This window comes from Mus caroli, unplaced genomic scaffold, assembly GCF_978045245.1.
Source record: "Mus caroli unplaced genomic scaffold, Mus_caroli_1 scaffold_10, whole genome shotgun sequence".
Classification (NCBI taxonomy): Eukaryota; Metazoa; Chordata; class Mammalia; order Rodentia; family Muridae; genus Mus; species Mus caroli.
The window spans coordinates 58,142,301-58,163,843 of NW_028227265.1; the positions used below are offsets into that span (position 1 = coordinate 58,142,301).

The following is a 21,543-nucleotide window of genomic DNA, read 5'->3' on the forward strand; positions in this document are numbered from 1 at the left end:
CTCAGTGAGCCCAAAGTGACACCAAGGGGGCTCAGGGACCTCAGATTTTTATTCCGGTGACAAAAATAGTCCCAGGAAGAATGAATTTACAGTGGACAGAGTGGGATTGAGCATGGGCCAATAATGGTGTGGCTGCGCTCTCCTCATAGAAGGGTGCGGAGATGTCACATGTCATAGTTCACACAGTGGCTTCCTCTTCTCCAGCCTCCTCGTCCTCCTCCAACAGGCTGTAGCTCGCGTGGGTCTGGCAGGGTCTTTGCAGCGGGTGGGCCAGCAGCTTGGCCATGCAATTGTGCAGCTCCAGGGCAGGACCAGCAAGTGCTACCTCATACTTGTAGCTGGCGCCCTTGGTGTCCAGGCTACCCATGAAGGCAAACATGTCCTGTGGAGGCAGTGCGGACTGGTTAGGGTGATCGTCAGTATGGGAGGCAGTGCGGGCTGTTCAGGGTGATCATTAGCCCTTACAGGCCCTCCCTGTCCCTGAAGGCCTTCCCAAAGGAAGGGACATCTAGAGTGGCCACAAACTATTGCAGTCAGCAAGAGTTCCCTGACACCAACCAAGCAGCAAGACCCAAGAGTTCATTCCCAGCATTCTATAAGCACAGTGTGTGGCTAGGAGGCAGCTCAGTGGACACAAAACTACCTCAGAAAGCTCATTGCAGCAGGACACATTTAAGCCAGAGGCACTCCCAATGCAGGATGGAAGGATCCTGAAGCCAGAGACCAGCCAGGGCAGCTGGGGTACAACCAGACACCCTGCTTCAAGCCAGAGCCAGAGGGGAGGCCAAGGGCAGCTCCCCACAGGAGGACTCTTCTCTGGGTTGGTGTTTCTGTAACCCAGGCTAGCCTCTTGTGTATCAGTTTCCTCTGAGACTGAAACAGTCCATCCTGGAGAAAAGCCCCTGAAGCAGGAAGGAATACAGCTCCAAACAGCTTCCCAAGTCCCTAAAACTGAGCAGATACACTAGGCTCCTCCCTGTGCAAACACTGTGAGACCAAACCAGACGGGACACCCTCATATCACAATCCCAGCCTCAGCCTTTCAGGTGTTTTCCTCAAGGTGAGGGGCTAGAGTCAGTGTGTGCAACTGCCTGGGCTTAGTAGGTGTGGAGGTCAGAGTACAATCTTTGGGAGTCAGTTCCCTCCTCCCATCATGCCAGTCCTGGTTTTAAGCTCAGGTCCTCAGGCTTGTCTGCAGTGCCTTTATCAGACCCACGCCTCAGTCATGTAAACTTGACTTCTCAGACTTTCGATCCCTCCTACTCAAGATCACACAGCAAGTTCATAGGTGAAGAAACAACTTGGGAGGGGTTGAGAGGGGAGGATACAGCTGGGTAATGTCAGGAATAGGGCAGAGTGCTAGGGATGGTGTGCTGGGGCTGAGCCTGTTCCCTGGGCTGCCAGAGCAGCAGCCTCCCAAGTCCCAACCACCAGCTCAAAGTGGAAATATAGGGAATGGTTGTTTAATGGCTGAAGGACTGGATCAATGGCAGGGAGAGGCAGGCCCAAGTCAGATGTCCCGAGATGTCCCTTCCATTCTCTGTGGTGACATCTCACCTTCCAGCTCATATCATCTTCCTTCTCTTCAGTGCCATTGTGGATATAAACAATGTCGAAGAAGAAGTAGGGACACTGGAACATCTTCTGCAGTGGATGAGAGGTAGGTGGGTGAGTTCTCTCCCCAGCCTCTGCAATCCTGACAGGTCCCCTTTGGTGTCTAACCACTGCCCTCCCTTCCCTCCAGGCTCACCTTCATGGGCTCAGTCAGGGAAAACTGGGGCTGGCAGGGTGGGCGGCTGTAGACCAGAATGGTGCGCACAACGTAGGGGGGTGGGATGGTTTGCACATTCTCTGTGACTGGCAGCTCCGTCTTCTGCTGGCTACAGAATGGGGAGGGCTCGGTACCCAGCTGCAATCCACCCTGGCCCAGACCCCCCTCCCAGCAGCTGGAGCTGCAGACGTGGGGGTCTGTGACTTAGTGCCCCCATTTCAGCCAAGTGCCTCAGATCCTAGGGGCACTACATGTTAAACAAAAGCCAGGGCAGGGGAAATGGGGCTGAAGGCGCCTGCAGCCAAGCCCAGAGACCTGAGTTTGTGAGGGCAGGAAGCAGAAACAGAAGCAGGGGATTCTCACAAATTGCCCTCTGACCTCCATAAATGCATCATGACACACACACACAAAGTAAATGCATAATGAAAAAACTTAAAAGACTTTAAAAGTATTCTCAAAAGAAAAAGAAATTCAAGGGGCAGGAGAGATGGCTCAGTGGTTAAGAGCACTTGGCTGCTCTTCCAGAGGTCCTGAGTTCAAATCCCAGCAACCACAAGGTGGCTCACAACCATCTGTAATACAATCTGATGTCCTTTTCTGGTGTGTCTGAGACAGCGACAGTGTACTTACATAAATTAAATAAATAAATAAATCTCCTTTTTGTTTTTGTATTTTGTTTTCCCAAGACAGGGTTTCTCTGTGTAGACTTGGCTGTCCTGGAACTCACTCTGTAGACCAGGCTGGCCTCGAACTCAGAAATTCACCTGCCTCTGCCTCTGCCTCCCAAATGCTGGGATTAAAGGCATGTGCTACCACTGCCCAGCAATAAAACAAATCTTTAAAAACAAAACAAAACAAAAACAAGAGCTGGAGAGATGGCTCAACGGGTAAGAACATTGACTGTTCTTCTGAATGTCCTGAGTTCAAATTCCAGCAACCACATGATGGCTCACAACCATCGGTAATGAGATCTGGTGCCCTCTTCTGGTGTGTGAGAAGACAGCTACAGTGTACTTACATATAATGAATAAATAAATCTTTAAATAAACAAAAACAAATTCAAGCTTCCCTGCTAGACATGTTGAAGTCTTGCCCCCTGGGTGGCCTTAGACAGCTGTCAGGACCTTGGTGGGGAAGGGACCCAGGGCCATGCCCACTGTGGGTGGATGGGCACTCACATGAGGCTGAAGAGGCCTTCCAAATCTGGGAGGATGTTAAGGACAAGGTGCCGGCTTAGAGGCAGGGGATTCCCTGACCTAGACCTTGGAAGATGGTGGGCACCTCTGAGTACAGGCAGTGTGACCCCACCCCAACCTGCACCTCTCTAAGCCTGCTTCCTCTCACACACCACAAAGTGGGATGCTGGCCTTAGACCCCTGGAGGCCCTCTGGGGTTCTACTGTCCTGCCACATCTCTGCTTTCTTAACTCAGATGGTCAGGGTATGGAGGAGGGATCCTGCATGTTAGGGCCAACAGGATGAAAGGCATGCTTGTGACTTTTCAGGCAAATGTCACCATTAAGAGGGTGTCCTGGCCCGCCAGTGGCATGCTCTCTGACTGTATCTGCCACATGTTCAGTCACACTCCCTGACACCTGTCCCACCACCACACAGGATGCCAGCGACAGAGCCTGGTTCTGGTTGGCTTTGGGGTTTGGCATCCTTGTATATAACAGGCAGCATTTTGTTGTTGCTGCTGATTTTGTTTTTGAAAGAGTCTAGATTTGTAGCTAAGGCTGGCTTGGAACTTCCAATCCTCTTGCCTCAGCTCTGGGCTGACACTCCTGCACCCCAGCACCTCCCTGTGGTGGGTTTTGAATGTGACTCCACCTAGAATGCCACACATGGAATACTCTATTTGTGATCCCAGTTTGCTGGGACTTGGGCTCAGTCACTAGAGCACTTGCTCAGCATGAATGTAGCTACGGTACTCAGTATGCTCAACACATCCTCATGCCAACACTGTAGGAGGTGGAAGCAGACAGACCAGAGGCTCAAGGCCATCCATCCTTAGTTACACTGTGAACTCAAGACCAGCCTCAGCTACAGGAGAAATAATTCTCAAAAATATATTAATTACATATTTGATGTCAGGTGTTGGCACATGACTTTAACCCCAGCACTTGGAAGGCAGAGGCAGGTTGATCTCTGTGAATTTGAAGCTAGTCTGGTCTAGAGAAAGTTCCAAGACAGCTGTATAATGAGAGAGATTCTATCTCAATAAATAAATATTGAAAAAGAAAGAATTATAGGGCAGTGTTAGAGACATGGCTCAGTGGCTAAGAATACTGACTGCTCTTCCACAGCCCTGAGTTCAATTCTCAGCAACCATATGAAGGTTCACAACCATCTATACTTGGACCTGATGACTCTGGTATGTATATGCAGATATAGCACTCATAAACATGAGAGAGAGGCAGGGGAGGGGGAGAGAGGTTGGGGGGTTGGAGGCATGGTTCTGAAGCTCTGTAGTGTTACTCTCAAGGAAAACACTGATTCCAGGGTTTGTATATTTTTGGGGGTTGGATGCACAACTTGGGCTGTGTGTTGCAGGGATCCCACAGTACTACTGAGGCCCCATTGCATCGTCACTGAAGTAGGGCTGGGGACAGCGACAAGGATACTGAAGGTGGAGCAGGACGCCGTCTCCAGGTCATACAGGCAGCTGCAGAGCTCACGTGGGTCAGAGGTCAGGCCAGACAGCTATGGGAAAGTCAAGACTTTGGTGCTGGGTCACAGTCCTAAGATCCCCCGGGGTCCCTGTCCCGCCGCTCCCCACCCCCCCTTACCCAGGCAGAGTCGTCATTCACTACAACCAGTGCAAATTCGTGGCTCTTGTCAATCTTGTGCTTTGTGCGCACAAACATCTCAACCATCTTCTGAGACACATTCAGGGCGTTTGTCCTAGAGCTGAGAGGGAGGTCAGGTGACAGAGGTCAGATAATATCAGCAGGGTGCCGAAAGCCAGGTGTGACAGTGTTAGTTGTCAACTAGACAGCATCTGGCATTAACTAAAGGCTGGGCACACCTGTGAGGGATTTTTTTTTTTTTTTCTTTTTTTCTTTTTGTTTTTCGAGACAGGGTTTCTCTGTGTAGTCCTGGCTGTCCTGAAACTCACTCTGTAGACCAGGCTGGCCTCGAACTCAGACATCCACCTACCTCTGCCTCCCAAGTGCTGGGATTAAAGATGTGCACCGCCACTGCCCAGAGGGATTTTTTTTCTTAATTAAATCATTTGAAGTGGGAAGATGAGCTTTTAGCCCAGATCTCTGATGTGGGTAGAATCCACCTTTACCCTGGGCCCTCTGCCTGCAGCCTAGGTGAAGGACATGAGAGAAGGGACACTTTGCCTGCTTGCCCTTGCTCTGCTCTATCTAGCAAGTCTGCTCCTTCACTGGCATCAGAGCCTACTTCTTCAGGATTATGGCGCCTGCTAAGGAGAAGCTGAGACATCCAGTCTCATGGACTGAACAACTGCTGGACTGTTGGGTCTTCCGCTGGCAGACAGCCATTGGAGGACCAGCTGAACCACAGCCTGAGAGCCACTTTAATATGTCTCACTAATATATAGAACACCAATATACACCAGGATAGCCTCAAACTCACTGTGTGGTGTAGGCTAGCCTCAAACACACTCTAGAGCCCAAGCTGCATTGCCAAGATGGACCCTGAACTCCTGATGCCTCCATCTCTGCCTCCATCAGCGCTATAATGGCAAGTGTGTGCCACTGGCTCCTGAGCCAAGGCCAATCCAGATGTAACACCTGATACCCCAGGCTGCCAGGGGTACACACAAAGCTTCACGAGCTAGACAGTGGCCTAGCCCATCACCTTGAGGCCAGCTAGGGTCTCTTGGCTCCTAAGAGTGTCATACATATGGACACAGCCTTGGAAGTGTCAGTGTCACGAACACCTGAATCCTACTGGGTGGAGGGATGACCCTATGCATTCTGAGTTGCGGATGTCCAAACTCAATGCCACAGTACCCATTAAAGGACTCCAGCTTTGGCACAGACATCTCCTCGGAAAGATCCAGACAGATGATCTGAAACATAAAGAGAAGAAAGAGAGTACAGGACCAAACCAGACTACAGCCATTACAGTTATTACAGATTGGGTGGGTCCTAGCCTGCAGAGCTCAAAAAGGGCTCAGGGGTGGAGCCTCTGCCTAGAATGGAAGGGGAATGGCTAGTAGCACAAATGGAAGTCCAGGTGCCACAAAATAAATAAATAAATAAATAAATAAAAAACAAGAATCTAAATTCAGTGATGTTTAAGCTACCAAGTGTATGATGTTCATGGAACCTATAGAAAACTGAGGCAGCAACTTAGAGGAGTGGCCTGTCTGAGGGTCTCCATCCCCTACATCTCCAGCCAAGACCCTCACATACCACCTTCTCTGGACAGTTGACCCTTGGTGTTCGAATCTGGACCTCAGATGCTGATGCTGGTACTTGCCAGGGCTTAGGCCCTGCTCCTGGGACACTGGCTGCCCCGCCATCTGCAGTGGCTGCCTCACCCTCGCCCTCGCTGCGGCTGCCCACACTGGCCTGAGCTCCCAGGGCCCGGTCCTCAGCCCCCTCTGGATTGGAGCGAGTGTGAGGCCTGGGCTCTGATATCGTTTCCTCTCCTTCTTCTTCCTCCTCTTCCTCCTCTTCAGTGGGGCTGTTCGCCTCTGCCACCTCCATGGTTCCCGAGTGGTTAGATGAAGGGGGGATAGTGGAAGCCAGGATCCTGCCTTAAGAGTTTGTAAAGACATTGGTTACTAGGAAGCCAGAAGCTGGGCACCAGCCCCTTTACAGGACAGGAGTCTCTGATGGCTACAGAATGCTACCATAAGACAGTGCGTCCAGCCGGGCGTGGTGGCGCACGCCTTTAATCCCAGCACTTGGGAGGCAGAGGCAGGCGGATTTCTGAGTTCGAGGCCAGCCTGGTCTACTAAGTGAGTTCCAGGACAGCCAGGGCTACACAGAGAAACCCTGTCTCGAAAAACCAAAAAAAAAAAAAAAAAAAGACAGTGCGTCCAGAAACCACCCTCAGGTGAAGTAATAGTTTTTTCGTTTTCTTTTTTGCTTGTGACAGCTTCAAGTGGCCCAGGCTGCACTCTTAACTCTAAAACTATATGGCTTATAATGGCCTGGTACTTCTGTATTCACCTTCCAAGTGCCGGAGTACACCACCGCACATAGTTTAGGTGGTGCTAGGGACGGATACCCAGGGCCTCATGCAAGCTAGGCAAACTCTTTACCAACTGAGCCACAAGCACTGTACCAATCGAACTGCCGTTCATCCTCAGCTTTCCGCTGTTTACACAGGACGAACACCCCAGTTGCCTGGTCACTGGGCATTCGAATCAATGAGGCCTCCAGTGGCTCCCACACTTGGGAGACTTGGTTTGTGGAGCCGAAAAGATATAGTTGAAGCTTCCCAAAACTACTTTTCCCCTGAGGCGGCGCCGGTCCGGTCCCTAGAGAAACACAGGAAGCCCAAGTGACCGTGCGATGGATGCGCGGCTTTCGGGGTGGCATCTCGGGACCTCGAATCCCCCCCCCAAGTCCTCAAGAAGAACGAACCTGGAGCTACAGCAATCCGGATCGAAGTTAGACCACGGCGACACAAAGCTCACGCGCGTTCACAGTGCCGCAGGTTCCACTCTGTAGCCTGGGCACCGCGGCCAGTCAATCAGGACTCTAGGAAGCCGCCATCTTCCTGGCCGGAAGTTTGTGCGGCGCTGCCGAGACACCTTCTGGGAAATGTAGTTCAGTGGCCCTCGGGTGAGAGGCTGAGGCGTTCTGGGGGTGTGGCTTGGAGTGGCTGGAATGGGGCTGAAGAGGGGTAATACTGGGAGTGGGTGTGATCTGTGGTGGATAGAAGCAAAATTGGGCATAATTTGTAGTTCCGGCTTAATCACACTATCGTTCTCAAGGCTTCTGCTGAAATTGGACAGAAGCCTGAGCTGGGTGGGGCCGTTTGATGATTGACGTGGTAGGACTTGGCTTGGACTTGGCAAGGGCCTTCTCAGTTATTTATGCAACTTAAGTTGGCAATTCATTCACTAGTACCTTGATGAGGACTGGTGATGCACACCTGTCATCCCAACACTCCAGAGGCCCGGAGACGAAGATCGGGCGTTTAGACCAGCCTGGGCTATATGAGACGCTGTGTAAAAATCAGAATGTAAAGAAAAAGTAAAGAAGGCAGCAGACACACTGTGGACAAGCTTATTGTTGCTGGTGGCTCCAACCGCCTGATGCAGCAGTTCAGACTCATTGAAGAGAAACATTGTGGGCTACTGAGCAGGTGCAGGCTCTTGCCACCAATCCTGAGGGCCTGAGTTCGATCTCGGAGACAAGTAGGACCACCACAGACAAAGATGAGTAAAGCAAAGTAATGAAAAATAAAAGCTGTGCAAATGCTGAAGCCAACTCCTACAGTTTGGGTTGTTTTTTTTTTTTTTTTTTTTTTTTGGTTTTAGAAACACACACACACACACACACACACACACACACACACACACACACAGAGACCTTCACATTAGAGCGAGTCCTGGTGAACAGGGGACACAAAAAATCCAAAATGAGCCGGGAGTGGTGGCGCACGCCTTTAATCCCAGCACTCGGGAGGCAGAGGCAGGTGGATTTCTGAGTTCGAGGCCAGCCTGGTCTACAAAGTGAGTTCCAAGACAGCCAGGGCTACACAGAGAAACCCTGTCTCTAAAAACCAAAAAAAAAAAAAAAAAAAAAAGGAAAAAGAAAAAAATCCAAAATGAAAATGGAAGGTTTGGCCTCGGGTAAGGGGATACTGATATCTTTAGAGTGAGACAAAGGTCCTGGTCCTCCATCCTCCTCCCGTTCTGGAGGAAGCCCGCATCCTGGAGAAGGAAACGAAACAATAACTGTCCATGTGATCAGAGTAGGGGGGCTTCCTGTTTCCAGGCCCCTCCCAGGCCACATTTGGCTATTGCAGCCTCAGTAGCCTAGCCAGTGGCCAGAATGGCTTGAGATATGCCCTGGATCTCAGGCCTTTCCCAAGGTGCTCTGGAGAAGCAGAGAAGAGCACAGCAGAGCCAACCCCCAGGGTGAGGGAGTTTGATGCTAAGAGCTGTAGGAGGAAAGAGGATTCTTAGGGTCTACCCAATGCTTCCATGGGGGTGGTACAGATAAGAGAAATGCATTCAGACAGCTGAGGGGAGAGGAATGCCCAGTAGAGATGGGGGACGGGGGAGTAAGGAACAAGTAGATAGTTAGTGGGCACTATTGGAGAGGTATATGAATATTTAAGTGTGTCAATCAGTGCAGACACCCCAAAAATCCTACAGGAAACAAAAAACAAAGATTCTAAGGTGACGAAGGCAAGAACTGAAAGCAGGCTGTAGTGACAGAGGCAATGAGTGCCCGGGCCACACGGCCCCGAAGCCGTCGAGGGAGGCATCCTCTGCCTGTAAGTGTGCCCCTCTTCCTGCCACACTCAGTCCCATGGATCCTGGGAACCCAGGCCTGCTAGGCTCAGAGCCTGTGGTGGTGTAGGGGATTCCTCCACAGGTGGAGCTGGATATGGTGGCCAAGAGACTGTGTGTGTGTGTTGGGGGGAAACGGGGTTCATTCACAGGGGGAGCTAGACCCTGTAGCTGAGAGCTCAGAGGAAGTAGATGCCAACAATGGACGCTTCGAGACTAAACCTGAGCTGCATCAGGAATACCTTGGTCCTGACCTTCAGAGCCCAAGGAACTGGTAGGATGCGTTTAGTATGTACCCTATATTCCAGCCCACCCCCCCCAATCCCCCCCGGCACAAAGCTGCCTCCTGCCACTCACCTGCCCATTGCCTCTGCTGCCTGCCTCTCTCCTCTTCCTGTTTATCCTTCAGCCATGCTGCCCATTCCCTTCTCTACCTTCCTAGCGACCCTAGGGTTAGCCCTCCATGGAGGCCTCTTCTGAGCCTCAGGTGGCTGGGGTTCCCCCACTATCTTCACAGGATCAAAGAGGGTTGTGATGTGGGATCCCATGTGGTTCTATCCTTGAGCCTAGAAGAACAGTGCAAGCCTGAGGTGGAAGCCCACCAGGTCCTGCAAGAAGCCCCCCTGGATCCTGGCCCTGCTGAGATATCAGTACCCAGTGTGTATGAGACCTTGCAGTGCAGGCTGAGCTCCCTTGAGGCAGTTGTAGCTGCCTTGCGCCACCACTCCTCGCTAAGTTTTCCAAAGTCAGTGGAAGCAGAAGACAGAGACCAGGGGGCTCCGGGGCCCTTTGGTGATGAGAAAGAAGATGCAGGATCTGGACAGCAGGAGGCAGCTCGCCTCATAGAGAGGAACGCCTGGCTGCGGCTAGCCCTGTGCAACCGGGAGGATGAGCTGGCATGCACTCAGGCTTCACTGCAGGACGCCCAGGCAGAGAAGGAGACTCTGCAGAGACAGGTAAGCTGGTGACTGGGGAAGAGGCAGATCTGGCCTTGGGAGCAGACACACTGACGTGGAACAGTGACAGATGTGCCAAGGAAGTGACCAACAGAGACAGCACAGTGAGAGGGGGAGCAAGGAAGACAGGCAGGCTGCACCCCATGATCTTAACACTCAGGAAGTCCAAGAGGGACAGTCTCCACTCAGGTGCGCCCTGGCTAAGACCAACTTTGTTCTCAGCTGTAGACTGAGTCCAAGGCTAGCCTGGGTTACAGACCCTACCTATGTCAGTTGCACTACACACACACACACACACACACACTAATCCTGTCTTGGGGGGTGTTTTTTATTTTTCGTTTTTTTCGGATACAGGATTTCTCTGTGTAGCAGAGCCCTGACTGTCCTGAACTTACTTTGTAGACTAGGGTGGCCTCAAAGTCACAGAGATCCACCTGCCTCTGCTTTCCCAGTGCTGGGATTAAGGGTGTGAGCTATGCAGGACTTATTTTAGGGTTTCTATTGCTGTAATAAAACACCTCAACCAAAAGCAACTGGGGAGGAAGAGATTTATTTCATCTTAAGACTCTCAGGCCACACTCCATCACTGAGGGAAGCTTGGGCAGGAACCTCAAGGCATGGAGGGATGCTGCTTACTGGCTTGCTCCCTATGGCTTGCTCAGCCTGCTTTCTTATAGAACCAGGACCAACAGCCCAGGGATGGAATCACCCACAATGGGCTGGCCCCTCCCTCCCCATCAATTGTCAATCAGAAAAGTGTCCACAGGTCCATTTCGGGGAGCATTTTCTCAATTGTGGTGCCTCTTCCAAAATGATTCCAGCTGATGTCAAGTTCACACGAACCACCACAGATCCTGAGATCACTGTAGCTGCAACAGAGTGGGAGAGATGAAGGCGCGTGGGGGAAGGCCACAGTATGCAGGGTGTTGAAAGCTAGTGTGCTCTGGTGTGTGGTGGGTTCTGACCTGCTGCAGGCGTTCACTTGTGCCATCTGATGACTGTGAGCAGAACAGTCTGGCAGTGGACCATAATCCTGAAGGTGGAGGAGGAGTGAAGTGGCCCGGGGCGTTTAGTGGAGGTGACCAGAAACCTACAGATTATGGGTGATGTTAAACCCAGATATGGTGGGACAAGCCTGTAATGATAAGGACTTCAGAGGCTCAGATGAGAGGATCACAGTTTAGCACTAGCTTTGACGAGATAGGTAAATGTCTCAAAACAAAACTAGGGCAAGTAGGGATACAGAATCCTCCAGTCAGGGATGTGGGCGTGACTCGGGGGTAGAGTGACAGCCTAGAATCCTCCAATGAGGGGCTAGGGGCGTGGCTTAGCACAGCTTTCAGAAACTTCTCACAACAAAAATGAATTCCCCTGAATGTAGTGGTGCACACTTGAAATCCCAACTACTTGGGAGGTTGAGGTGGGGTGTGGCTTCAGTTGGGGAGGTATAAATGACTCCCCGAAACAGTATCCTAAAAATTTAGAAAGGAATAAAGTGGAGAGGGCTGGAGAGTTGTCTCAGCAGTTAAGAGTACTGGCTGTTCTTCCAGAAGACCCAGGTTTGATTCCAAGCATCCAAGTGGCATCTCATAACTGACTCTAGTTCTAAGGGACCTGACACCCTCACACAGACACACATGCAAGGAAAATGCCAATGTATATAAATAATAAAAATAAATCTTAAAAATATAAAAAACGTGGTGATTGCCCTGCGTCCCCCATCACCCTGCCAGTAGCTACATTCCCCTAGTTAGGCCTCTGTGGCAGCTGGGGACCGTCCCAGGCCACATTGACAGGGCTGCTGTTGCTGTAGAGAATTGAATATGTGAAGTCATGGCCTGATCCCCTATCACTGGCAGGTACAGGAGCTGGAGGATTCCCTGATGCAGATGGAGGCCTCCCCGCCTCCCCCCATCCTCAGAGCAGGGCGTAGAAACAGCAGCTCCAGTACTTCTGGAGCAGAAAGGAGACCCTGGGGGCCTCAGGTAAGCCTGAAGTCTTCTGAGTCCAAGTCATGATGTTCCCAGCTTTCCCAGTGTGAGTGGTAACCATCAGTTTGTGCTTTATGGGATGCCATAATATTGTGTGACAAAAAGTTTTCCTGGGGAGACACTACACACATCAACTGACCACAGATGGGGAGCCTGTGGCACATCAAAATATGGACAGCACCAATGTCCAATTTGGTGAACCAATGAGTTTTATTGGGGTTACAAATAGGATTATGGCTATATATTATGGGTATGAATATGGGTACACATATAGGATTGTAGTTACATACAGGTTGATGGGCAGAAATGAGTCAAAGACAGCTGCATCACCAAAGCCTGAGTGACAACGTGACAGCATGAGTGACAGCGTGAGTGACAGTGTGAATGATAGCGTGAGTGATAACTCACAAAAGCTGGGGACAGAGAGCTCACTACACAGCCTGCAGGTTGGAGACTGTCCCTTCTTAGTGACTCTGGTCTAACCCTTCTCCAGACAGCTGGTCTGGGCTCAAGGTCTTCTTTGCACACGTGTTCTCTCATCTCAGAGGGACTTTCCTTACTCTGGCAGGGAGGGGCCTAGTCCATCTGTTTAGTTTCTCGAACTTTCTGGAACTAGAGTTGTTTACCTTCCTGCTTCAGGAGCAAATCTGCAGGATGGAATGTCTCTGTCTGGGAGGAAACTGTCCATACAACCTGCAGTATCTGAAAGAACTAAACAGGACTTGGAGGCATGGCTCGATGGCTAGGAGTGCTAGCTGCTCTCATGGAGTCCTCAGGTTCAGTTCTCGGTACCCACGCGGCAGCTCACAGTCATCCGCAACTCTTCCTTCCAGGAGAGCGGATGCCTTCTTCAGGGCTCCACAGGCACCAGGCATGCACATACACAGGCAGACACCCATACACAGAAGATTAAAAGAAAAAAAGCTTAAATCACCAGTTTGGTAGCTCAAAGCAGTCACCCCATAGTCACTCTAACCACTTAAGAAGCGGAGATGTGGCCGGGCGGTGGTGGCACACGCCTTTAATCCCAACACTGGGGAGGCAGAGGCAGGGGGATTTCTGAGTTTGAGGCCAGCCTGGTCTACAGAGTGAGTTCCAGGACAGCCAGGGCTACACAGAGAAACCCTGTCTCGAAAAACAAAAACGAAAACAAAAACAACAACAAAAAAAGAAGCAGAGATGTGACTAGTAAGAAAAAATAAAATCATTGGTGAGATGCTTCAGTTTTTTGGAGCACTCAACCCCGTGGATCCCACAAAGTGAAAAGAGAGAACTGACTCCAGTGTGTTATCCCCTGATACCCATTCACATGCCGTGGTATACACACACACACACACACACACACACACACTCGCTCGCACACACGCACGCACGCATGCATACACCCCACATATGTATACCAACACTCCCCAAAACAAAGCAAAGATGCTGCTGTACCTCAGTGGTGAAACAGATGGGTAACATGATCCAAGGCCCTGGTTCCACCCCCAGCCCTGCAAAAAAAGGGGAGAAAAACACCTCTGGGGCTTTGATGTCAGATAAATCAAGTCATGTCTTCCTGGCAGGACTCTCCCATGGCTCACCCCTTTCTCCAACGCCTCCGGAGTGACTCCAGCACCCAGAGCTTTGGGTGCCTTTCCACACAGCATCCAGCCCCAGAGACGTACCTCATGGAAGACCAGATGGGGCAGCTCCAGGGGTGAGCAGCTGAGTTACAGCTGCTGAGCTTTTAAGGATACCATTACTCTTGCCACTGGGTTGTGATGGGGAGGGGGGGAAAACCAGCCCTGGGTGATTGGAGCCTCACTCACCTTCCCTGTTGCCCACCTTTGGAGGCAGGAGCATTGAGAAGTTGAAGTGCTTCAACCGTCTTCTTCTGGCTGTGCTCCAGGGCTACAAGGGCCGTTGTGAGAGCCTCAGCATTAAGCTGGCCAAGCGGGAAGCCGAGGCCACAGCCCTGCGCCTGGCTCTGCAGTATAGGTGTGTGCCTGCTCCCAGTGATGGTGGTGGCTGGGGGTGGCATGGTGTTGCATGCCAGGATGGTACAGAGAGACACATAACCTTCAGAAGGTACATTGCCTCACCGTGACATGTTACTCTGACCCATAAAGAATGAGTGGTGAGCCGGGCAGTGGTGGCACATGCCTTTAATCCTATCACTTGGAAGGCAGAGACAGGCGGATTTCTGAGTTCGAGGCCAGCCTGGTCTACAGAGTTAGTTCCAGGACAGCCAGGGCTACACAGAGAAACCCTGTCTCGAAAACCAAAAATAAATAAATAAATAAATAAATAAATAAAAGAATGAGTGGTGGGAGGTGTCTTTTGTGGTTTGTTGTATACTATTTGAGACAGGGTCTCACTGTGTAGCCCAGGCTGGCCTGGAACTCTCTATGTACACCAGACTGGCCTTGAACTCACAGAGATCTGCCTGCCTCTGCCTGGGTTGGGGCTGAGTATTGAAACATTTAGATCCTATCCCACAGTGAGGACTGTGAGGAGGTGTATGAGGTGCTGCTAGCTCTGAAGATGGCTGGCCTAGGAACTGGAGTTGGAACTACCAAGGGCGACCTGCAAGCTGCTGAGAAGGAGGCCTCTAGGCTGCTGGTGAAGAAGGAAGCAACCATGGAGGTAGAGACACCCCAGACCAGGTACCTATAGGGGGCACAAGAGTTGCTGGTCTATGAGAGTGACTGGGGCATGTCCCAGAGACTGCTGTACAAAGGGCTTTGGTGTCAGGGGCATCGGACACTGCCCAGTGTTGGCTCTGAGCTATCTAATCATGTTTGGCTGACACGAGGTCTGACTGGAGTAGGTTACTCAGTGGCACCAGGTAAGCTAATTGTCTTTGATCTTAGTACTCAGGAGACAGAGTTAGAGTAGTTCCAGGCTAGCCCACACAGTGTGATTCTGTTTGAAATAAATACAACAGCAAACACACACATACGCAAAGCATCAAGTGATATGGACCCTGGTTTCAGTCTCTAAAACTGGGTTAAAAAAATCAGTGAAGTTTATTAAGTTTATTAGGTTATTATTAAGTTTGGCTCATGACTTTAGAGGTGTCAATTCATCATAGCAGCCAGGAAGTAAAGAGGAGGGGTACAGGAAGTGGCCAGGGCTTCACATAGCCCCAAAGGAAAGTGGCACTGCTGACAGGCAACCTGTAAACCTGGCAAGGTTATCAATGCACTTCTAAGGAGTGTCCATGCCAATGGCTGTAAGCTCCTGGTTTTGTCTCTGCACAGAGAGTCTTCACTGCCAGTGCAGCCTTGGTGTCCAGAATGAGCTGGGCACACCTCAGAAGTGAATTCAAACTCCCCTAGTGGCATAGTTACCACCATCAAGGCTCACTACTTTGCATCGCACTGAAGGCGACCTCTGGTATTGAATTCCTGACACTCCTGCCTCCATCTCCTGAGAGCTGGGATGTTAATATGGTGCCAGGCATGGAACCCCATGCATGCTAGGCAATCTCTGTGGACTGAGCTACAAACACTCTACTGGCTGAGCCCCAGTACCTGCCATATTATAATACTGGAAGATTGTTCACTGGGTGCAGGTTGTGCTATGGATGCTGTTGGTAGGCCCCAGGTAGCATAAAACTGTGGTTCCTAATAGCTATGTGTTGGGAACCGCTGGTCTACCTCCTGTCTCTTATAGCTCAGAGGGCAGTGGTGTGGACAAGCCTACACCAGAGGAACTGGCCGCTCAGCTCCATGGCTATGTCCAGCATCTCCGGGAACGCTGGGCTCTGGTGAAGATCCCCGAAGCACTTGGCCCTGTCACTGCACCCAAGGCCACTATGCCCCATGCAGAAGCAACAGTGCAGGCCATTCTGGAGATACAACCTGGCCCCGCCTTGCCCCATCTGGAGAAGTCTCAGATCCAGCAGGACCTAGCAGCTACTCGGGTAGGAACATGCTGAGATGGTCACAACAAATCCTTGATGATGTCATTGGAGCCCAGAGGCAAGCAGGGTATCCCTTAGGTGGGGAGCTGGTTTCTTGTATGAAGGAGAACTGGAAGTGAGGTTTTGAGGACTGCATAATCCTCCTGATTAGGTTTTCCATAAGATTCTATAAGTTCCCTTTGGTTGCTATGATGAAATTAATCTCTGACAGGAACAATTTCAGGAAGGAAGGTTTGTTCCTGCTTGGCTGACAGTTCCAGGGCGTGGTCTGTCATGGCAGGAAGTCATGACTGCCAGAGCCTGAGGCAGCTATCACATTGCCTCTGTAGTTAGGAAGCAAAGAGAGATGCATGCTTCAGCTCACTTCTTATTCAGCCCAGCACCATAGCCCAGGGGATATGGGTGTCTTCACCTTTGTTAGCCTAGTTCAGATACTCCCTCAGAGGCATATCCACAGGGTTGGAGAGATTTTAGATCCTGTGAGGTTGGCAATCAAGATTAGCTGCTTTCCCAACATTCTCCTCCTGTGGCAGATGTTGGGCTGCAGCCAGGGTGGCTCAGTAGTGCAGCCTTTGCCAGCACAAGTGGGCACAAGAGGAGCATGAGCTCCAAGGTGAGACCAGGTCCCAAGCATGTATAATAAAGATGCAAGAGCTGGGCTGGAGAGTAGGTCAGTACTCAAGGGGGCAGGCTGCGCTAGCAGAGGATCCAGGTTCAGATGCCAGCACCCACGTGACGGCAGCTCCAGAGGCTCTGTCGCACTCTTCTGGCCTCTTCCAGCATGGCATTCATGTTGCAAACCCACACATATAGGCTCTCTGTAACCCTGGCTGCCTGGACCGCTCTATGTAGATCTAGCTGGTCTTGAAGTCACAGAGATTCACCTGCCTCTGCCTCCAGTGCTGGGAGTACGACCTGCAACATTCTCCCTTTCATAAATTAAAAAAAAAAAAGCGAGGTCTGAGAAATTCTAGAAGCTTCCACAAACGTTATTTGTCCTCTGTAGCTTTTACAAGAGGGAGGCCATGAAGCTGGTGAGAGGTTTTTCCAGGCATCTGGGGGTACTTGCGAAGGCCTCAGTTTCCCCAGCAGCTGACTCTAGCTCTCCTCTGCTTCCTAGGACAGTCTGGCTGATCTGGTGCTGAGGCTGCAGCTAACGCAGCGAGAGAAGCGTGGGTTGGAGCTGCGGGAGGCTGCACTGCGGGCCCAGGGCCCTGCCCACCAGCTGCTCCTGCAGCAGCTTCGCTGGGAGCGGGCTCACTTTGCGGGTGATGGCAGCAGCGGAGGCAGCAGCGAGGACCCAAGCAGCGAGGAGGAGGCTGGGGAGGACAGACAGCAGCACTACCAGGTATGGCTCCTGCCATCATGGTGCCTGTGAGTTTCCGCTATCCTGCCCAAAGAATGGGTTGGCAAGGTACTTAGGGCTGAGCCTGCCCAGTTCAATCCCAGGGGTGCAGGGTGGTGCTCAAGCCATGGTTTGGCGGGTAATAGCCCTGGCTGCTTCTGCTGAGGACGCAGGTTCGATTCCCAGTCTCACTCGATGTTCACCACCATCACTCTGGATCTAGAAGATCTGATGCCCTGTTCTGACTTCTGTGGGCACTACACGCACACGCCCACACGCTTGCAAACACCCATACACAGAGAATAAAAATAAGTAAATCTTTAAAAGTAACAAAACAAATATTTAAAAGCCAGTATTTAGAAGTCAGGAGAGAAGGATTACTGGAAATTTTGGGGCTCCTCAACAGAGCTGGAGAGTTAGCATCCTTTGAGGGTTCTCAGCTGCATTCATAAAATGTAGCCAACAGAAGCTCAGTTTATTAGAATTTGAAAGGAGAACCCCAGGCCAGGCAAGCTAAAGGGAGGAGGGTTATGGGGGACATGGAGGTCAGCCCAAGGTGAAGGACACTTTAATTAGTGAGCTAAAGTCATGTAGGGGCTTAAAGTGATGTTCTAGTAACACCCAAAGGAAAAAGGAAACAGCTCAGAAAGGTGGAGACCCCAGATTTTATAGAGACACTGGCACGTGTCTCATTCTTTACCCAAAGAGTGAAAACAGGACCAATACCTATAAGTTGTCTTCTAACCTCCACATGCAACGGCAGCACATGTGTCCATGCACTCACAACATTAAATAAATGGCCGGGCAATGGTGGTGCACGCCTTTATGCCAGCACTCAGGAGGCAGAGGCAGGCAGGTCTCTGAATTCGAGCCCAGCCTGGTTTACAGAGCGAGTTCTAGGATAGCCAGGACCACACAAAGAGATCCCGTGCCAAAAAAACCCCCAAAAACTAAAAACCAAACCAAACCAAAAAAACAAAAATAAAACAAAACAAAAACAAAAAACAAACAAACTAAACTAAGCTCTTAGCTGGGATCTGGGCACCTTCCATATCCATCTTGAGGTGAGTTCTGCACATTCTCTCCTGTCCCCCTCCCTTAGGGCCCTCCTGCCCTCCTGGATGGTCAGATGGGCAAAGTGTGGGACTCTGAGAATGTGTCCCAGGAACTGTCAGCCTCCCTGGCCCGGTGAGTGTTAGGGCCCTGTGTGTGTGTGTGTGCATAAGGGAGTGTGGTTGGGAGCACTATATACAGCAGACACCAAAGTGTGGGCCGGTGTGCAGATGTGGGAGGCTAGGAACAGGGTCGAGAGTACCTGAGATGGCCTCTCTCACACCCTTGCAGGGCAATAGACCTGCGGGCACAGCTGCAGTCCCTGCGGCGGCAGCTGGAACAGATGGCTCAGAAGGGCCGAACCAGACGTGTTCAGAGTGCCGAGCTATCCAGAGAACTGTGCAAGGCTCACAGGTGGGACTCGGCATGGCTCTCCCTTCTAAGAGAAGCAGCGAGCAAGCCTATTGCTCTTGGCTTTTGTCCAGCTAGGTCCTTTCCTAGCTCAGCCAGGCATCTCCCATCTCTCCTCCTGTTTGCAGCGCTCTGGCTTTGGCCTTCAGAGGAGCCCAACGGAAGCAGGAAGAGCAACGCCGGAAGTTGGAGCAACAGGTGGCTCGGTTGCAGGCTCAGCAGGCAGAAGAGCTGGCAGTGCTGACTGCCACCGCTAGGGCCCTGGGGAAGCCTGGGGCACCCCAGCCAGCCCAGACTTTCCTGTAGGGCCCGGACCACGTTTGCATGTGACAGGGAGGTGGCTGGAGTGTCACAGTGTCCTGTGGTGGGCGGAGAGGTGGTCCAGCAACTAAGAGTAGGGTCTCCTCTTGCGGGCACTTGGGTTTAATTGCCAGCCTCAGCAGCCATGGCGCCTGTGACTCCGGGTCAAGGAGATCTGGCACCCCCTTCTGGCCTCTGCAGGCTCTGTACTAATGTTCCCTCACACATGTAATTAGACAAAGTAACTTACAAACTTGCCCTTTGTCCCTGGCACCTGGAGCGTCTCTTCAAGAGGGGTCTGAGGTGGGAAGGGCTTAGCTTAAGGGTGTGGAAGGGAGGCTTGTTCCCAGGGAGAGGAACCCCAGGCTGCTTTGGAACTAGCATTTACAGAAAGTAGAGGGCTGGTGGTTGCTCAGCAGTAGGGCACCTGCTGAGATTGTTTGAAGCCCTCAGAGCTGCCTCTGTGTGCTCCCACCAGCCTGCACTAAGGAGGCCTGCGTTGGTCCCAGCCCTTATAGAACATGTGGGAGTCTTCTGCAGAACACATGGGGGTGGGGTGGGGGGAAACAAAGGCCTTGGTGGGTGGAGTATAGGCCTAGCATGCACAGGGCCCTGAGTTCCAAACCCAGTAACATATACACCTGGAAGTCTGTGGCTGCCTGTGATGCCAGCACTCAGAGCCTAAGGCTATCCCTGACTACACAGTGTGTTTAAGGTCAGCCTGGACTTCTTGAGACAGTATCAAAGAAAGAAGTTAATGAGGGGCTGGAGACAAGGCTCAGTGGTTAGGAGCGCTGGCTCTCTTGCAGAAGGCCTGGGATCCATTTCCAGCACCCAACATGGCAGTTCACAACTGTCTGTAACTCCAGTTCCAGGGGTCCAGTACCCTTTTCTGACTTCTGTAGACATCAGGTAGACACATTACATGGACACAAATGCAGACAAAACACACCTAAATATAAATATAAAAACAAAATGAATGAATGAGAAAAGTGTAACCAGAGAGATGGCTGACTGGGCAAGGGTGCTTGTTGCCGAGTGACAATCTGAGGTCTGCATTCAATTCCCAGCTCCCACATAAAGGTGGAATGAGGATGGATGCCACAAAGTTGTCCTCTGTCATCCACAATATCACCCGTTGTTACTGTTGTTAAATTGAGGGTCAGGGGAGATACCTCAGCAGTTAAGAGCACTTACTGCTCTAGAGGAGGACCAGAGTCCAGTTCCCAGCACCCATAGTAGCTTACAACCACCTGTAATTCCAGTTCCAGGGGATCTGATGCTCCTGGCCGCCTAGGACGCCCACACACACATGATTGAAAATAGTAAGAATAAAATAAAACTTAATGTACTGCCATGGTAGAGAGCTCTGAGTGGGGACAACTGGAACAACACTCAAGAGGGTTCCCGAGGAGAGAGAGAGAGAGAGAGCGTGCGAGAGAGCACAGTGTGCATGTGCGTGTGCATGTGTGTCTGTGTGTACTAGCAGCCGCTGACCAAGTAGTGTATGGCCACACCCCTTGCTTGGGTAGGGGTTGGGCTGTGGTTCAGTTGTCCCCTCCTGGCTGAAACCGTAGAGCAGGACTAGCCTGCAGGCCACACCTGTGCAGGTGTTCTGAACAGCTGTCCTTCCTGGGGAGTGGGTGTGTGGAGGGCTGCCTCAGTGCTTCAGGCAGCAAGAGCCAGATCCTGGGACTGAGGACCTATGCTTGTCCCATACTCTGGGGGCTTTGAGGGAGTAGGACAGAGAGGCAGATTCCCTTGCTGGTGTGTGGGGCCTGGGGGGTGGAGGAGGATTGCTTCCTTCTTTCACGCCCTACAAATCTCCAGGATCCCTATCATGCAGTGCCCTGAATCGAATTCAGGCAAGCACCTTTGCCTGTCTAGCTGGCCCAAGCCAGTTTAACCTTTAGCCAGCCAGTTTTTTTTTTTTTTTGGTCAGCCAAGGTCACCTGCTGGGGGTGGGAGCCGTGCAGGGCTGATTCCCAGGCAGCCCCGACAGTATCTGGCAGTTCCCACGGGTGTCCCAGCAGCAGATGGGCCCAGTGTCTTTGTCCCTAGGTCTTCCACAACCACAAGGTCAAATGTCACCTCGGGGCCACGGGCAGGGGTTATAGGGGCGGGGTGGGGCGGGGCGGGGCTCAGCCCACCCGGTTGGGTCCCAAAGGTTAGGGGGCCAAGAGTGGCAGCGCCACTGGGAGAGGGCTGGACCCCTCTGGAACTATCTCTGACCCCAAACTCTTCCCTTTGGGCCCCTCACTGAGACTAGTCTCCCCAAATCCTTGTTTATTTGAACTTCTGTGACTCAGCCCCCTCTTCCAGAGCCTTTCTTCCTCCTAAGCCCTCTCTCT

At 51.5% G+C, this 21,543-nt stretch overlaps 2 protein-coding genes across 3 annotated transcripts; one reads left to right on the top strand and one right to left on the bottom strand.

The window, feature by feature from the left end:
• Nucleotides 1–31: 31 nt before the first annotated feature.
• Babam1 (BRISC and BRCA1 A complex member 1) lies at nt 32–7,504 on the bottom strand. 2 transcript variants are annotated; one of them, XM_021169970.2, is made up of 9 exons: nt 7,344–7,504; nt 6,162–6,504; nt 5,757–5,815; nt 4,560–4,680; nt 4,395–4,473; nt 2,950–2,974; nt 1,751–1,880; nt 1,558–1,644; nt 32–382 (listed from the first exon to the last, which is right to left on the bottom strand). In XM_021169970.2, exons 2-9 carry the CDS (start codon nt 6,456–6,458, stop codon nt 179–181), a joined length of 1,002 nt encoding a protein of 333 aa, XP_021025629.1. In that variant the 5' UTR covers nt 6,459–6,504; nt 7,344–7,504; the 3' UTR covers nt 32–178. The 2 variants fall into 2 exon arrangements, with proteins under 2 accessions (XP_021025629.1, XP_021025628.1); XM_021169969.2 differs by having other exon boundaries at nt 6,162–6,508.
• A 1,231-nt stretch (nt 7,505–8,735) lies between these two features.
• Ushbp1 (USH1 protein network component harmonin binding protein 1) lies at nt 8,736–19,450 on the top strand. Its single transcript, XM_021171098.3, has 13 exons — nt 8,736–8,848; nt 9,089–9,210; nt 9,379–9,500; nt 9,744–10,182; nt 12,042–12,167; nt 13,739–13,872; nt 14,013–14,153; nt 14,657–14,821; nt 15,834–16,083; nt 17,204–17,431; nt 18,531–18,616; nt 18,773–18,895; nt 19,021–19,450. The coding sequence occupies exons 2-13, from the start codon at nt 9,157–9,159 to the stop codon at nt 19,196–19,198; spliced, it is 2,046 nt and encodes a 681-aa protein (XP_021026757.1). The 5' UTR covers nt 8,736–8,848; nt 9,089–9,156; the 3' UTR covers nt 19,199–19,450.
• The last annotated feature ends 2,093 nt before the right edge of the window (nt 19,451–21,543 follow it).

Excerpts from the sequence above, each read along its gene's own strand:
- Ushbp1 (XM_021171098.3), top strand. The coding sequence starts at position 9,157 with ATGAGTGCCCGGGCCACACGGCCCCGAAGCCGTCGAGGGAGGCATCCT. Across the intron at positions 12,168-13,738 it reads GGAGACCCTGGGGGCCTCAG|GACTCTCCCATGGCTCACCC; the intron begins GTAAGCCTGAAG and ends TCTTCCTGGCAG. Across the intron at positions 13,873-14,012 it reads CAGATGGGGCAGCTCCAGGG|GAGCATTGAGAAGTTGAAGT; the intron begins GTGAGCAGCTGA and ends CTTTGGAGGCAG.
- Babam1 (XM_021169970.2), bottom strand. The coding sequence starts at position 6,458 with ATGGAGGTGGCAGAGGCGAACAGCCCCACTGAAGAGGAGGAAGAGGAG. Across the intron at positions 4,681-5,756 it reads AAGCTGGAGTCCTTTAATGG|CTCTAGGACAAACGCCCTGA; the intron begins GTACTGTGGCAT and ends CCTCCCTCTCAG. Across the intron at positions 4,474-4,559 it reads TGAATGACGACTCTGCCTGG|CTGTCTGGCCTGACCTCTGA; the intron begins GTAAGGGGGGGT and ends ACTTTCCCATAG.